Source organism: Saimiri boliviensis, chromosome 12 (assembly GCF_048565385.1).
Source record: "Saimiri boliviensis isolate mSaiBol1 chromosome 12, mSaiBol1.pri, whole genome shotgun sequence".
Lineage (NCBI taxonomy): Eukaryota > Metazoa > Chordata > Mammalia > Primates > Cebidae > Saimiri > Saimiri boliviensis.
This window is the reverse complement of record NC_133460.1, coordinates 22,735,006-22,753,608: the sequence shown is the minus strand read 5'-3', so window position 1 is coordinate 22,753,608 and position 18,603 is coordinate 22,735,006. Positions and strand designations below refer to the sequence as shown.

Genomic DNA, 18,603 nt, shown 5'->3' with positions numbered 1-18,603 from the left:
CTGTACCTGGCCGTATTTTTTCTTTTCTTAAAATACAGGGTCTCATCCTCTGGCCAAGGCTGGACTTAAACTGCTGGGCTAAAGTAATTCCCCCACCTCAGCCTCCCAAATAGCTAGGACTAAAGGCATGAAACCACCGGGCCTGGCTTGTCCAATTTCATTCCACACACTTTCTTGGTATTTAAACAGCCACTGTTGCTCTTCATTCTGTAGCTCTACATCAGATTCATGCTCTAGTCCTGTATATCCAAATGATGACTAGCCTCTGCCACTCTGTTCTCTCAAAGGTACATTGAGCTTAGCCCATGTACAAAACTCTCCCTTTTACAATCCAGCTTTCCTTCCTACATTACCTATCTCTCTGTATCTGGAAGAACCACTCCTGCTTCCCTCCAGCACATGCCAAGAGTTCCAAATGATTTGCAGCTCCTCTAGAAGGCCTTTATTTGGTCCAGTGCCCAAGTGTACAGCAGGAGCCTTCTCCCCTAGACTCTAACTAGATGCTAAAGAAGTACTGATCTAAGTATTTTTTTCCTTCCTGGCCATGAAGTTGACGTTACTCTATAGGTTTGCTGTGGGGAGGAATAAGACTAATTTTAACAATTTGAACAGAACTTATTATTTAAAATAATATTTTCATCAAAAAAATTCTGTAGGGATGATGCAAATGTAACGACACAGCTATGACTTGGTAAAAGGAACTATAAATTTAGGGCAGTAGTTTGCAATCACAACATGCATCAGAACTGCCTGGGGAAATAGCCTCAGACTCAGCTTAGATTTATACTGGCATCTATTCCTGCCCATCTATTCCATCAGCTGGATGGTTTTGTTACTACTCCCCATTCCAAGTCCTCCACATGCCTTGGATGTGTGTGCACTGTGTGTGCATGTGTGCATTGAAGTTGGGGGGAAAAATCAGAAATCCCTCCTGCTGTCTTTAACAGCAACTGTTCTGCTATTAGAAAAGCAATGGAGACATTTTAAGCCAAAATGATGATTCAACTCAATGTGTATATTTGCTTTCATAAGTTTCTCTTAACATTCTGAGATAATTTCAGAAACTTACTGTTACTTAAAAACACGACCATACCACCCTGTTTACAAGACCCATTGCTAATGATGCTTTATAAATAGAAAATATCTTACCAGACTCACGATTGCAAATTCAGCTGTTAGCCCTGCAGCTTTAAACAGAGTATTAACAAATCTGAAAATAACTTTGTGTTCAGGATCATATAGCAAGTATTCCTCTGGAAGCTGTTCTTGCTGAAAGAAGAAAGGACACAATATAAGTATCCATTGAAGAAAAAATCTGAAGTGCTCTTAAGACAACAGTGTTCACATTTGTGCCCGTGTATTACTTAAACAATAATTTTGATTGGTGAGATGTCTTTTAGTTTTTATAATATGAGCAGTAGGATCTTAAAATACCATAATGATTTAGTACTCATCAACATTCACTTAAAAATAATATGAGCTTAAGCTCAGAAAACGTTTGTTCTTTTTTGCTGTTTCCCCCACATAATTCTATCCAAATGTAAGCTACTCTTAGGTGTTAATGTCTTACTGACCATCTGCCATTCTTCTCTGCAATAAACTTTGAGAAAATAGTTTCCTGTAACCAGGAGGCTCTAAGCCTATGCTGTTAAATACAATAATTACTAGCCACATGTGGCTATAATGTACCTGAGGAAGTGCATTTAAAAATTTTTACACCATATAAAATTTATTAAAACTTAAGTTTAACTCTCTTCATAAAAATGCTTCTGTGTTAAAAGTATTTACATATTCTTATATTGCTTGACACTACGGACAATTATCTTTTTAAAAGATAGATTTTGTGTTACTTGGATAGTATATTTACTCACACTAGCTCACTAATTAAACAGAGCTGCAGATCAGATCTTATTCCAGCATGTTCTTTTTATAACAATTTTGAAATAAGATGACTAGATATAACATGAAATGGTGATCGAGACTTCAAGAAAGATGACTTTGACTTTGGCATGAAACAGTCTCTGACGAAAATACAACTTCAACAAAAGTGATACTTGCTGGGCCAGGCACAGTGGCTCATGCCTGTAATCCTAGCACTTTGGGAGGCCGAGGTCCGGAATTTGAAACCAGTCTGTCCAACAGGGTGAAACCCCATCTCTACCCAAAATACAAAATTAGTCAGGCATGGTGGCCGGCACCTGTAATCCCAGCTACCTGGGAGTCTGATGCAGGGGAATTGCTTGAACCTGGGAGGCAGAGGCTGCAGTAAGCCAAGATGGCACCATCACACTCCAGCGCAGACAAGAGCAAAACTCTGTCTCAAAAAAATAAAAAATTTTAAAAAAGTGACACTTACTGTAAATGGATGTAACTCTTCATCAAATATGCCCAAAGATCTATCTGCATCTCTATAAAATAGAAATGTGCATTACTTCAAAAACTATTAGTATCTTAGTATAATACCTGTTTTGTAAAATAATGCCTCCTATGTGCTTTGGTGGTTACTGCACCAAAGCAAACAGTTTTTACAAATTATTCTCCTGGATCCTGATCTGCAGAGTTTTTCCTGACCTCTTCTTACTCAGCACATCATGTCCTATACTGGAAAGTCTTTTATGTGATAACCAGTCAGAAGTGCCTATTAAGAACGGACCCTCCCTAACAGGCAACGGTAATAAACCAAACATATTTTCACTCTTCTAACCACACACTGAAACACAAGAACATTTTACGAAGCAGTGGCGGTGGCAATAAACTCCTTAGAACTTTAATAAATGTAAATGTGATTCCGATTTCTAGCTTTCTTTCTCTTTAGTTCTCTTTAGTATACTCTCATTATATATTTATTTATTTTCAGTAGTTTGAATTAAAAACTCATCTGCCCTTTTATTTTAAAAGAAGCCAGTCTTTGATGACTTTAAACTTCATAAAACTAATACATTGTGCCTGTGTGATAAACCAGTGGTTCACCAAATGTGTTCCATGGACCTCTGGGGATCCCCAGGAATCCTTTTCCAGAAGGCCTAAGAGGTCAACACTGTTCTGATAACCATACTAATTCAACCAGAAAAAGCTGATTTAAAAAAAGTGAAAACATTTTTAAAAATTGTAAAGATACTGCCTGCTTTTTCATAGACACTTGCCGTAATTGTATAAAAGCAAAACTGGGTAAAACTGCTGGTTTCTCAGCATAAATCAAAGAAATGGTACAAAATTACACCAGTAGGTGTTCTATTCTTTACTTTTCCTTACATTTAAAAAAGATAGGCTGAATTACTTAAGAATGTCTTTAATGAAGCAGTAAAAATGGTGTTATTAAATCTTGACATTTCTCTTTAGTATTCTGAGTAAGTAGAAAGTTAACAAGAAGCATTTCTGTTGACTGCAGTATGGTTGTGTTAAAAAAAAATTCATGATTTAATTGTGAACTGAACAATCACTTTTTTCATAGAACATCAGTTTTGTGTAAAAGTACAACTGGGCCAGTGCAGTGGCTCATGCCTGTAAAATCCCAGCACTTTGGAAGTTTAGCACTGCAGCTAAACTCCTTCAGGAAGGAGTTCAAGAGCAGCCTGGGCAACATGGCAAAACCCTGTCTCTACCAAAGTCACACACACAAAAAATAGCCAGATGTGGTGCCATACACTTGTGGTTCCAGCTACTCAGGAGCCTGAGGTGAGAGGACTCCTTGTGCTGAGATTATGCCAATCCATTCCAGCCAAGTGACAGAGTGACATTAGGTCTTTAAAAAAGTACAACTATCATTCTCAAAAATAAATGAAGTGAGGGTGCTCTCATTCACAAGGAAATGTGTCACTCATGTCACAGGAAAGTATTTGTTCCCAGTGATAAGATTTAAGCTTTCCTGAGGACTACGAAAAACTTGTTCCTTCTACCATAATATAAAATATTGACACCCTCTCAATATTTTAAAATGTTTTAAAATAAGATTGGTGGTTAAACTAAAAAAGTGATTTTTGATACAATAAAACATAAACCAGTATTTTCCAAATAATTAATGCATAATATTATAAATGCAAATATGGGTGGAAATATCCATTTACTGTTTAAGAAAGATCGATGAGTGCTGATGGAATAAATTAATATGTAAAATGCCACTTTAAGAAACTAGCACTTGTGAAGTTTTGATTTTATATTAAAGAATACCCACAGCTGTCTGAAAGCTTTAAAAATACACCTTTTACCAACTACGTATTTTCATAAGACTAGGTTATCTTATTGCTTTTTTAAAGCAATCTGCAAAAAAATGAGCTAGAGAATCCAGCTATCTTTCATTAAGCCCAACATTAGAGATTTTCAATAATATAAATACATGACACACTTTTACTGAAGATTTTGTTGTAGAAGAGTTATTTTTTCATCAAAAAATTTATGTTAACAATAGTGTTCTCAGGAATATTTTCTGCTGTCACAACCTGGGTCATGGATTACTACTGGTAGAGGTCATCAATGCTGCTAAACTTTCTGCAATGCACAGGATGGTCCTCAGGACAAAGCATTATCTAGCTCATGATATCAACAGTGGTAAAGCTGTGAAATCTAAACTAAAAATAGATTTTGAAAAAAAACTCAATTTTATATTTCTATCACATTAAATATCATAATCAATATAAAAACATACTCAGGATTCTCAATCATTTAAGAATCAAAAGAGGCTTAAGGATCAAAGAAAACACAAATAATTTGCTTCAATATTTTAGTAGGCACAATATAGCTTACGATGCCTAGAGCTGTGACCTAACGCTGAGCTTGATAGCTTGCAAGGTAGTTAGCCAGAATAACAAGACAGGATTTTAAAAACTCACCTTTGCTTGATATGATAATATATCGCTAAGGTCACACTGTGGAAGAAAAAAAAAATCATAACAATAGATGTTATCATTTGTTAGGCCTGAAGACATTTTTTAAAAAAGGTGCAGAGGAAACTCTCCTAGGGGCCCTGAAATTAACATCTTCTAGTTCAGAACAGTACCATAAGGGCACTTTCTTGTTTTCATTTCTTGGCTTTTAGCAAAATGCAAGGCAGTGTGCTCTTAGAAGACACATTTCTGTTGATGATGATAATATATAAATAACATATTTCCCTGTTACATGCCCTTCTACCTACAAAACCTTTTGTCCCATGCACTTTATTTTATATATTTATTTTTTTTTTACCTAGAGTCTTTCTCTGTTGCCCAGACTGGAGTGCAATGGCTCATTCTTGGCTTACCACAACCTCCGCCTCCTGAATACAGGCAATTCTCATGCCTCAGCGTCCCAAGTAGTTGGAACTACAGGTTTGCACCACTACGCCCAGCTAATTTTTAGTAGGGATGGGATTTTGCCATGATGGTCAGGTCAGGTTGGTCTCAAACTACTGGCCTCAAGTGATCTACCTGCCTCAGCCTCCCAAAGTGCCGGGATTACAGGCATGAGCCACCGCATTCAGCCTCATGCAATTTATGTCTACATGACCATATGTTTAAATTTAACCCATACAGTAGTGGTTTCTTTTTTAAGATGTTTGGCCCAGGATGGGTGAGGTGGCTCATGCCTGTAATCCTAGCACTTTGCGAGGTCAAGGTGGGCAGGTCATGAGGTCACGAGTTCGAGACCAGCCTGGCCAACATAGTGAAACTGTCTCTACTAAAAATACAAAAAAATTAGCTGGGCATGGTGGTAGGTGCCTGTAATCCCAGCTACTCAGGAGACTGAGGCAGAAGAATTGCTTGAACCCAGGAGGTGGAGGTTGCAGTGAGCTGAGATCATGCCATTGCACTCCAGCCTGGGTGAGACTCTGTTTCAAAAAAAAAAAAAAATATGTTAACATCTATCTCCTACCCACCCAATTTGTATTATTTCCCTAAAAATACATAATGAAAGTGCTTTATAAAAAATAAAATTATTTGAAATCACTTTTGCATAATTATTAAAAGAAATATTAGTAAACATAAGCACACAGGAAATCAATGATAAGGACAGTGATCCTAAAATAAGCAGTGCTAACAAGGCAGTGTAACATGACACAGTGTAACATGAATGGCAGGTACCTTCAATTAGTTTAACTGAAATATTTATGAACAGATATAGCTCTTCAGATATACGTAACTGTATTCCTAAGTTACCCACTGATGCTGTGTATCAGAAAACAAGAGGTTCTCTTATGTAAGTTATGTGCTTTCATTTACCCTTCACATCTAGAATGAGGCTCAAAATAACTGAGGGAAGACAAATCTCAATTTTAGTAATAGGTCTGTACAATATTAGCACTTTTCAAAAAGCCTGTAACATTATCACTTAAGATGGATATGTCTATAGTCCTTCAAGTCGTTTTCATCTCTGAAATCACTGTAAAATCACAGAATTTGAAGGTATATACTGGAAAGGACCAATGACCTTACATCACATTTAATCCAATATTCATTTTACAGATCAGGAAAACAAACCTTAAAACTGACTTGCCCAAGGTCCTACCAAATAGGAGCAGTTTCTTGTCCTAAACTCAAATTAAGCGGTGGCTCTCAAACTTTGCTGCACATTAAAATCACCTGAGGAGCTTTAATAACTGCCTCATTTTCAACATAAAACATTTTAATTTAAATCAGCATTGGGGATGACTTTGGGCATCAAAGCTGTTGTTAAGTTTCCCAGGTGATTTCAATTGTGCAGCAAAGTTTGGAATAATTGAGTTGGGGTGAAAATCAGAATCTTCTGGGATGCTTTTCTTCACATAAATAAGACTCACAGCCATCCCTATTTTTCAGCTGTGAATCCATCTGTTTCTGGGCTTTATTTGGTTGGTGGCTATTAATTACTGACTCAATTTTAGAACTTGTTACTGGTCTATTCAGGGATTCGACTTTTTCCTGGTTTATTTTTAGGAGAATGCATGTGTCTAAAAATTTATCCATTTCTTCTAGATTTTCAAGTTTATTTGCGTAGAGGTGTTTATAGTATTCTCTGATCATAGCTTGCATTATGTGGGATTAGTGGCGATATCCCCTTTTGCATTTTTTAGTGTATCTATTTGATTCTTCGCTCTTTTCTCCTTTATCAGTCTGGCTAGTGGTCTATTTTGTTAATCTTTTCCAAAAACTAGTTCCTGGATTCACTGATTTTTTGAAGGTTTTTCGTGTCTCCATCTCCTTTAGTTCTTCCCTGATCTTAGTTGTTTCTTGCCTTCTGCTAGCTTTTGAATTTGTTTGCTCTTGCATCTCTAGTTGTTTTAATGGTAATCTTAGGGTGTCGATTTTAGATCTTTCCCACTTTCTGATCTGGGCATTTAATGCTACAAATTTCCCTCGAAACACTGCTTTAGCTGTGTCCCGGAGATTCGGGTACATTGTGTCTTTGTTTCCATTGGTTTCTAAGAACTTATTTATTTCTGCCTTAATTTTGTTATTTACCAAGCAGTCGTTCAGGAACCAAGTAATTCAGTTTCTGTGTAGTTGTGTGGTTTTGAGTTTCTTTTTTTTTTTTTCTATTTTTTCACATAGCACTTATTCTAAAATGGACAACATAATTGGAAGTAAAACACTCCTCAGCAAATGCAAAAGAACAGACTGAGAGACTGTTATGATTTCCATTCTTTTGCATTTGCTGAGGAGTGTTTTACTTCCAATTACGTGGTGCTGAAAAGAAGGTATGTTCTGTTGACTCGGGGTGGAGAGTTCTGTAGATGTCTATTAGGTCTGCTTGGTCCAGAGCTAGTTCAAGTCATGAATATCCTTGTTAATTTTCTGTCTCGTTGATCTAATATTGACAGTGGGGTGTTAAAGTCTACCACAATTATTGTATGGAAGTCTCAATCTCTTTATAGGTCTCCAAGAACTTGCTTTACGAATCTGGTTGCTTCAGTATTAGGTGCATATATATTTAGGACAGTTAGCTCTTCTTGTTGCACTGATCCCTTTGCCATTATGTAATGCCCTTGGTCTTTTTTATCTCTGTTGGTTTAAAGTCTGTTTTATCAGCGAGAATTACAAACCCTGCTTTTTTTGCTTTCCATTTGCTAGGTAAATATTCCTTCATTCCTTTATTTTGAGCCTATATGTGTCTCTGCACATGAGATGGGTCTCCTAAATACAGCACACCAATGGGTCTTGACTCTTTATCCAGTTTGTCAGTCTGTGTCTTTTAACTGGGGCATTTAGCCCATTTAAATTTAAGGTTAATATTGTTATGTGCAAATATAATGCTGTCATTAAGATGCTAGCTGGTTATTTAGCAAATTAGTTGATGCAGTTTCTCATAGTGTCATTTGTCTTTGTATTTTGCTGTTTTTGCAGTGGCTGGTACTGATTTTTTCTTTCAATATTTAGTGCTTCCTTCAGTAACTCTTGTAAGGCAGCCTAGTCATGACAAAATCCCTCAGCATTTGTCTGTCTGTAAAGGATTTTATTTCTCCTTCACTTATGAAGCTAAGTTTGGCTGGAGATGAAATTCTGGGTTGAAAATTCTTTTCTTTAAGATAATTTTGAGGCAGAAGCACCCATTCCATTTCCAGCTTGCTCAGTAGCTGGTGATTGGAAGGTACTCTACAACAGTGTAAAAAAGAAAAAGAAAAAAAGAATGCTGAATATTCACCCCCAGTCTCTTCTGGCTTGTAGAGTTTCTGCAGAGAAATCTGCTGTTAAGTCTGATGGACTACCCTTTGTAGGAAACCTGACCTTTGTCTCTGGCAGCCCTTAACATTTTTTCCTTGGTTTCAACCTTGGTGAATCTTATGTGTCTTGGGGTTGCTCTTCTCAAAGAGTATCTTAGTGGTGTTCTCTTTATTTCCTGAATTTGAATGTTGGCCTATCTTGCTAGGTTGGGGAAGTTCTCCTGGGTATCATCCTGAAATGTGTTTTCCAACTTGGTTCCATTCTCCCCATCATTCTCAGGTATACCAATCAAACATAGGTTTGCTCTTTTTACACAGTCCCATATTTCTTGGATGCTGTGTTTGTTCCTTTTCGTTCTTTTTTCCCTAATCTTGTCTTTACACTTTATTTCATTAGAATAGTCTTCAATCTCTGATATCATTTCTTCTGCTTGATTCCATTATTGATGCTTCACGAAGTTCTCATGCTATGTCTTTCTGCTCCATCAAGTCATTTATACTCTTCTCTAAACTGGTTATTCTGGTCCAGTTCTTGTAGCCTTTTACCAAGGTTCTTAGCTTCCTTGCACTGGGTTAAAACATGCTCCTTTTGCTCGGAGGAGTTCGTTATTATCCACCTTCTGAAGCCTACTTCTTTCATTCATCAAATTCATTCTCTCTCCATTCATTGGAGCCTGGAGAAGAGGCATTCTAGATTTTGGAATTTTCAGTATTTTTGCACTGGCTTTTCCTCATCTTCGTGGATTTATCCACCTTTGATCTTTGATGCCGATGACCTTTGGATGGGGTTTTTGTATGGGTGTCCTTTTTGTTGATGTTGATGTTTTGCTTTGTGTTTGTTAGTTTTCCTTTCAACAGTCAGATGCCTTTTCTGCAGGTCTGCTGGAGTTTTCTGGAGGTCCACTCCAGACCCTGTTTGCCTGGGTATTACCAGCAGAGGCTGCAGAACAGCAAAGATTGCTGCCTGGTCCTTCTTCTTGAAGCTTCATCCCAGAGGAGCACCCACCAGATGCCGGCTCTCCTGTATGAGATGTCTGTCAACCCCTGCTGGGAGGTGTCTCCCAGTCAGAAGCCAGCCACCATTTTTAATTCAAGTAAAAGTTACTGACAATTGAATTAGCTAAAAAGGCTAGTCCATTTAAAATAAAATTGTTTATAAGCTACTTACATTTATTCAATGAAAAGTAAAATTAAAGATAAAAATATTAATATTCTAAATTAGCACATTCCAAGCTGTGTTCTAAAAATCAGCACTCATGACCCAAGGAGATGACAAAGATGTACACTGGACAGCCCCAATGGAGCTGGTGGTGGTGTTGGTTGTTGCTCCTTTTAAAATAAACTTCATCTTAGGGTGCTCTCAAAGTGCATCTTTGTGGCCCATGAGGTGCTCATGCACAACGGGAGAAATTCAAATGCAGATACACTGTGGTGCCAGAAGAGAAAAAGCTGCTCCATCCTCCAAGACTAATGTCCAAAGTGGTACACACTGATTTAGGCCTGCAATGCATTGAAAAACTAATTTTTCACACACAAAAAAATCCAATAAAGAGTCCTTTTTATTGCAGTCAACATTGTCTTAAGTCATAAAGGCACCAAAAAAATAGCCATACTTTTCTTGGATTGCTTATTTGCTAACTGATTTTTCCTTCTAGGATGACATCTAAGATTTTTTAAAAGAGAAATTGATACTTAATATTTAGAATCTGTATATAAATATATAGTTGACTTCAATTTCTTAAAATGACTGCTGAAGAGGACAACCAAATGGCTGAAATAATTTTAGAATAAAGGAATCTGTCCCTTGGCACTATGGTTGTACTCACGACTTTAGTGTCATTCTAAGATGAGGCTGACTGGCTGTGCTGTCATCAAGGAAAATGACTGAACAAGAACTATATTGCCGAGTAGATACCTGAAAGGGAAGGGAAGTGTAAGTTAAACTTATCAAGGTGTAGTTTTTTAATTGGTTAAAATGTCAAATGACAAAGCACTAGGATATTTTTTACACTCCATGAATTGCCTGAGTGTGGTATCATGTGCACTCTGAGAACTCATTGAAGGCTCTTAACTTCCAGAGATAATGTTTCAGATATAGGTTATAAAATGTTCCCTTAATATGGTACCTGTCATCAAACCTAACAAGGATTTTATGAATTCCCTTTATAAATAATGAGAAAAGTTTAAAATAAGATTTTATTGTATTTTTCTATAGTGCTATAAAATAGCTGAGAATTTCTATTTCTATTATTTATTTACTACAGTAAAATGTAATGTATTAAATAATATAGTAGAAGAGCATTTTATTGCAGTGAATACCAGACTAATACATTTACTAAATTACTAATCCTAAATGTATTATTTCAGGTGACAAAACAAGTGTTTCAGATTCAGAGACTCTGTGCGTCAGGTTTCTCTAGTCCTGTTTTCTTATGTGGAGTATAAAATTAGTAACAATTTAATATTCCCTCACACCCTGAAAACAGATGCCAACTTAAAAAAATTGACTTTCACTTCATGTTTAAATAAGACGGCCATAACATGACTCAAATGAGACTCTCAGAGAATACCTGCCATTAATTTCAAAACTTAATTTTATTCTATAGATCATTTGATCTGTACCCTAGGCATTTTGTCAAATGCTTTTCTGCACCTATTGAGATTATCATGTGATTTTTTTTCAATTCTGTTTCTGTGATATATCACATTTATTGACTTGCATATGTTAAACCATCCCTGTATCCCTGGTATGAAGCCTACTTCAACATGGTAGATTATCTTTTTAATATGCCAATGGGAACTATAAAACATTGCTGAATAAAAGCATGGACAGCACAAACAAATAGAAAGACATCCCACACTCATGAATGGCTTAAATAAATATTGTAAAAATGACCATACTGCCAAAGGCAATCTACAAATTCAATGTAATTCCTAACAAAATGCCATTATCATTCTTCATAGAACTAAAAAAAAAAAAAGAATCCTAAAATTCATATGGAACAAACCAAGACCCCACTTAGTCAAAACAATACTAAGCAAAGTCAACAAATCTAGAGCCATCATTTTACATCATTTCAAACTATACTATAAGGCCATACTCACCAAAACAGCATGGTACTCGTATAAAAATAGGCAAATACACCAGTGGAACAGAATAAAGAACCTAGAAATAAACCCAAATACCTACAGCCAACTGATCTTCAACAAAGCCAACTAAAACATAATGTGAAGAAATTAAACCCTATATGGTTTAATGCCTAGAATAATTGGCAAGCTACATGCAGGAAAATAAAACTGGATCCTCAATTCTCACCTTATACAAAAATCAACTCAAGATGGATCAAGGATATAAATCTACAACCAGAAACCATAAAAATTCTAGAAGATAACATTTTATAAACCCTTCTAGGCACTGGCTTAGGCAGACTTCATAACCAAGAACCCAAAAGCAAATGCAACAAAAACAAATATTAAGCAGGTAAGACTTAACTAAAAGGCTGCTGTACAGAAAAAGGAACAATCAGCAGAGTAAGCAGACAACCACAGAATGGGAGAAAATCTTCACAATCTCTACATCTGACGAAGGACTAATACACAGAATCTACAAGGAAATCAAACAAATTGACAAGAGAAAAAAACAATCCCATCAAAAAGTAGGCGAAGGACATAAATAGACAATTCTCAAAAGAAGATATACCAATGGCCAACTAACATATGAAAACATGCTCAACATCATGAATGATCAGGAAAATGAAAATCAAAACCACAATGTCACACTACCTTACTCTTGCAAGAATGGCCATAACCAAAAATTATAAAAATAATAGATGTTGGTGTGGATGCAGTGAAAAAAAAAAACAACAACAGCACTTCTCTATACTGCTGGTAACCATGGAAACTAGTACAACCACTATGGAAAGCAGTGTGGAGATTCCTTAAACAATTAAAAGTAGAACCACCATGCAATCCTGCAATCCTGCTACTGGATATCTACAGAGGAAAAAAAGGCATTATACAAAAACAATACTTGCACATGTATGTTTGCAGCAATACAATTTGCAATTATAAAAATATGGAAGCAGCCCAAATGCCCATCAATCAATGAGTGGATAAATCATATACATACATATATGTGTATATATATATATATATATATATATATATATATATATATATATACACACACACATATGTGATAGAACACCACTCAGCCATAATAAGGAATAAATTAATTAGTGGCATTCCCAGCAACCTGGATGGAATTGGAGACATTATTCTAAGTGAAGCAACTCAGGAATGGGAAACTAAACATCGTATGTTTTCATTCATACCTGGGAGCTAAGCTATGAAGATGCAAAGGCAGAAGAATGATACAATGGACTTTGGGGACACGGCAGAAAGAATGGCAGTGGAATGAAGGATAAAAGACTACAAATTGGGTTCAGTGGATACTGCTCAAGTGATGGGTACATCAAAATCTCACAAATCACCACTAAAGAATTTACTCATATAACCACCTGTTCCCCTCAAAACCTACAGAATAAAAATATATAAATAAATCAACTACAGCATTTTTTGCCAGCAAACATAAAATAAAATGAAAACTAAAGTTTATGTGTTTCTCTCTCCTTTTTGGCAGGACAAATTTTAGATATGTTTTTAAAGAATACCGTTTTTCCTTTTTCTGAGTCAGGGTCTCACTTTGTTGCCCAGGCTGGAGGGCGGTGGTGCCATGATAGTTAGCTGCAGTCTCAAACTCCTGAGCTGAAGCAATCCTCTACCTTAGCCTCCTGAGCAAGTAAAACTGAAGGCACAAGCCACCATGCCTGGCTAATTTGTTATTTCACCTTTTTGTCGAGATGAGGTCCTGCTATGTTGACCAGGCTAAAAATAAATAAATCTTAATTAACTTAAATATTTCTAACACTTTTGGCATTCTTGAAAAAAACTCCATTTATAATAATAAGGTAAACTGAAAAATAGAAGGGGAAAAATTAAAAACCAATGCAGGTATACTGGTCTAAGCTGCCTACTGTATGAATAACAAGACTATCAGAAAAAAAGTAACAGAGAAAGTAAGACAAATTATCAAGCACAGATAGTCTGCAGACTTAGTAGCCTCAATAAAATGTAGAGTTCCACTAAGCTGTTATTAGGAAATTTCAGAATCTCAGACAGACAGAAGCTCCTAAAAAGTTCCTACAGATATATAAAAGCCAGTTACAAATAATGTATCACACAATGGCAACAGATTTAAGAACGACATTGTAAAGAGAGCACAATTGTAGAATATCCTCAGAATCATAAAATTTAGACTCAACCTAGAGGTTTACTCTCTATAAAAAAGGAGGGATTTTAAGACTGGGCAGATCTCTAAACATCTCTGCCCAGGATAACAGGACAGAAGGAAACATAGAATCTAGGACATAGAATCTAGGACACAGATGATCCCACACAAAACAGCAGTTATGTGAGATCCCAAAAGACTTCAAGGAGATAGCACAAAAAGAATCAGAAAAGCAAACATTGAGCGTATCGAGGGAAAGTCACTCTATATTGAATTAGGATGACAAAAGGCCAAAGTAAGTTGTTGCCCCACCCCCGCAACAAAGAAAAAATGGAACAGATATGTTTTAGCAGATGGAAAATAGTTTGGAAAGGCATGTGACAGATGCTGCAACACTTGGGGGCGGGGGGGAACAGCTGTTAGAAAACAGGCAATCGAAGAATCAGAAAATTAGCTTTATGCTAGGATTAAAGCAAACAGACCAGCCAGGGGCTACTTACTGCATTTGGCTGGGTAAAGTAACACAGGCTAGGAAAGAGATGATCCAGAAGAAGTGCAGAAGTGATCAGATTTCAGAACTGTTTCAGAGAAAAAATAAAGGAATATGTAATGCAGAGGCACAATGAAAACACCATATGACTTAGCAGGGAATATCTGCATAGTCCTAATCATGTAAATATTAGATTTAATAAAAAAGTGTGCTACAATTGGAAGAAACAGAGGGAGAAAAATAAGGTCATGGTGCAGTGAGGGAGCTATGCTTGCACCTGCTATGGCAGAAAGTCAATAGCCAGTGCTGACAATTGACTAAAAGACAGTGCTGACAATTAACTTAGCTAAATTAAAAATACGACTAAATATTTAAGGCAGATCTTTATACCACAATCAGACTATTGAAATTTAACTTAAATGTCAGACATTCTTAAAAGGTGGACACACTAAGCTGAAGACTTTTCTGAATACATTTGATACTTAGGAAAATGTAACCGGTTTAGAAAATCCACAAAAAGAAGTCCATGCTATCAGCATGGGGCCCTCATTATAATTTAAATTAAGAGAGACATACTTTAATGTTAAACTATCAATTTTTTAACTTTTTGACTGTTTACTTACATGGTTTGTATAGTTGCTTTTTCTTATTTCTTCTACTAAGAAAGAAAAAAGAACAAACAAACTGGTCACTTCTAATACAAATACCATAAAATAAAAGTAGTTTTTCACGTCTTACTTATTACTTCTAAGTAAAATGAGAACAAATTCAATTTTAAAAAATCATTTCAACAACCTATATTTAAATTATCTGGCATGATAAATCTCATAAAGTAAAATCTAAAAACTTAGTTTTACTTTTTGAACTAGTTTACTTTTTGTTTCTATTACATACACATGAAAGAAACCTTGTATACAAAAGCAAAGGGCAAAAAAAATGAGGCCAGATGAAAAAATTAGCTAATAAAAAAGTTTAACTGTTGCATATATGAGGCATGATCCATTAGCATTTTCTCATTCTGCATTTACACATAGTTTACTTTTTTATCAGAATTTAAGAGCTAACAGCTCTAAGAACTACTTCCTGGCCAGGCACCTATCTCTAGATGCACCAGAACCCCAGTAAGCATTTTGAACCACGCTTAGTGGTCACCTACTAATATGTCACTAAAAAAAAAACAAAACAAAACAAGAGCCTTTACACGACAGGAAAGTAACCTCTTGTTTAAATTTTAAAATGAGCATATAAACCTCATTGAACATGGTGTCCACAGCCCAATAAATCATTTTTTTTTTCCTAAAAAAAGGCCAGAATAACAAAAGCTCCAAGAGCGACCTAGGCCATACTTTGTTTCCTACACTGCTTCTGCCTTTAATGCTGCAAGGGCCTTGTAGGCAAACATTGCTATCACTGAAGAGTGAGGGACATGGAATAGCTTTTTTTTTTTTTTTTTTTTTTTTTTTTTTTTAAAACTCCTTCCATGCTCTCTCTGTGCGAGAAGCCCATGGCTCTGGAAGAAACTGAGAAAACAATTCTGATGCGGTTTGGATATTCCCCCCTCCAAATCTCATGTTAAAACGTGACCCTGAATGTTGGAGACAAGGCCTAGTGGGAGGCATTCGGGTAATGGTGAATTCCTTGTGAAAGGCTTGGTGCCAACCCCATGGTAATAAGCAAATTCTCATTCTGGTAGTTTAAAAGAGTGTGGCACCTTCACCCTACCCACCACCCCACCCTCTCACAGTGTGGAACCACCTGCTTCCCCTTTGCCTTCCATCATGATTGTAAGCTTGCAGAGGCCCTCACCAGAAGCAAATGCTGACGCCATGCTTGTACAGCCTGAAGATCTATGCGCCAATTAAACCGCTTTTTGTTATAAAAGACCCAACCTTAGGTATCTCTTTATAGTAATGCATAAATGAACACAAATTCCAGGCAGAAATAACTGACTCAAGACAGGCAAAGTCTACTCAAATTACAAAAAACAAAGGTTACAAACTCCCATATTTTACTGTGCTGCATCGCTTCACATAGGATTATAGATCCTCACTTTATTCTTGCTGCTTATATCAACAGGAAAACCTGGCTGTGTATGGCTTTTTAGCAAACAAACAAGGATTTAACATGACACTGAGGAAAATAAGCAGGAGTAGGGCATGTTTAAATTTACATTACATCAAATTAAAAGGTTAATAAAAGTTTTGATTAGCATAAACTTGGATGTGATAAATGCATGTGGTCAGAGGACTGCGGAAGAGGAAGCCAAAATCACAGATTCAATCCTTGTTGATGAACAGCTATTTTTTTTTTTTTTCATTTGTTTAAATGGAAACCAAGGTGAAGCCTAAGTTCTATCATTCAACTTTAAAATGTACTCTCTGGAGCAAGGGAAAAGGGACAAAAAATTATACATAAAGATAAATCTACAACTCCTCCATCACATGACAAATTGTGTTGATAAAAAGATGGTAAATTGTACAAATAAAAAGTTTACATGTTTTCACTAACACAATAACAATTAAAGGAAAGTATATCACATGTTAAAATAAGACAAGTGAATATGCAAAAAACTGAAAAATTTTAACCAATATGAGTTTTTCTAAGTACTTTCTATAATACATTTGATCAAACAAGAAGAGTTTTCACTCTTTTTCTTGATGGAAAAAACAATGGTGTCTCACCATCTGTTTTAGATTTTCTTAGGAATATTGTGCTTGTCTCTGGATTGTCACAAGGGTTGGACTCCAAAGCCATATCTATAGAGAGAGAAAAGAAAAAAGATGTGATCACTTTTAACAGTTTATCAACTCGTTTCTTCGACTGCTGTATTTAGGCCATTTCACTACCTCTACTTTTATTCTTATCCACTGAAATGAATGTATAGACATAAGATGGAGCCAGGCAAGATGGTGCATGTCTGTAGTCCCAGCTACTCAGAGGGCTGAGATGGGAAAATCCCTTAAGGCTAGGTCAGGAATTTGAGGTCAGCATGAGTAACACAGTGAGACCCTCCTAAATAAAGAAAGAAAGAAAGAGGTAAATGTTGCCTTTGAGTTGTATAAAATCAACTGCATACAATAAAACAAGATAGCAGTACATTTAAAAAGACAGGTCTATTTTACAGGCAAAATGTATTATTTATTTTGCAGCTCAAAAATTTTTAAAAAGTAAATTTAGCATATCTCTCGATTCCATGTCATTCTGAGGACATAGAACCTTAGTTTCATTGAGTAGCTATCTTCCACAGTCAGGTAAGATCTGTAAGTCTTCATTTCTTTATTTGCAATATGTAAGGAGAACATACACAGGCCTTTGGATTGGAAAGGGACAAATGAGACATACATAAACTGTGTTGCAATCCTCAAGAATGACGATAAAGAGCCTTTTCTGGGCTCTCATCCAACACTACCCATCTATGAACTGGTGTGTAAAGTCACTCACAGGCTTTCCTTACACCAGCAACCAGAGTATAAGTTTACACAAGTACTTACATGTTTTGTGTGTAAAAATATAATCAACTCACATATTTGTTTATTCTAAATTCTTAAACATCTTGAAAAGTGAGTATAGTACTCCAAGTTACAAAGTCACACTCATCATGAGTCTTTTTTTTTTTTTTTTTTGAGACTGAGTTTCGCTCTTGTTACCCAGGCTGGAGTGCAATGGCGCGATCTCAGCTCACCGCAACCTCCACCTCCTGGGTTCAAGCAATTCTCCTGCCTCAGCCTCCCAAGTAGCTGGGACTACAGGCACGCGCCACCATGCCCAGCTAATTTTTTGTATTTTGAGTAGAGACAGGGTTTCACCATGTTGACCAGCATAGTCTTGATCTCTTGACCTCGTGATCCACCCGCCTCGGCCTCCCAAAGTGCTGGGATTACAGGCGTGAGCCACCGCGCCCGGCCTTGATCATGAGTCTTAATTATTCTACCCCTGAAAAAAACTAAGAGCCCAACTAAAGTTTTTTTTTGTTTGTTTTTAAGTTCTGAGAAACATGTGTAGAACATGCAGGTTTGTTACATACATATACATGTGCCATGGTGGTTTGCTGCACCTATAAACACATCATCGAAGTTTTAAATCCCACATGCTCATGCATGTGGGTATTTGTCCTAATGCTCTCTGTCCCCACCCCGTGAAGAGCCCCAGTATGTGATGTTTCCCTCCCTGTGTCCATGTGATCTCAACTCCTACTTATGAGAGAGAATATGCAGT

The 18,603-nt window shown here is 36.5% G+C and overlaps 1 protein-coding gene across 1 annotated transcript in view; it reads right to left on the bottom strand.

The window, feature by feature from the left end:
* LOC101034959 (cyclin-Y-like protein 2) overlaps positions 1-18,603 on the bottom strand; it is a 34,498-nt gene that overhangs the window by 14,566 nt on the left and 1,329 nt on the right. Inside the window, exons 2-7 of the mRNA XM_003930251.3 lie at positions 17,070-17,144; positions 15,012-15,046; positions 10,435-10,523; positions 4,827-4,862; positions 2,357-2,408; positions 1,150-1,269 (exon numbers count right to left, since the gene is read on the bottom strand). Of these exons, the coding sequence (XP_003930300.1) occupies positions 1,150-1,269; positions 2,357-2,408; positions 4,827-4,862; positions 10,435-10,523; positions 15,012-15,046; positions 17,070-17,144 (407 nt within the window). The remainder of the gene's footprint in view (positions 1-1,149; positions 1,270-2,356; positions 2,409-4,826; positions 4,863-10,434; positions 10,524-15,011; positions 15,047-17,069; positions 17,145-18,603) is intronic.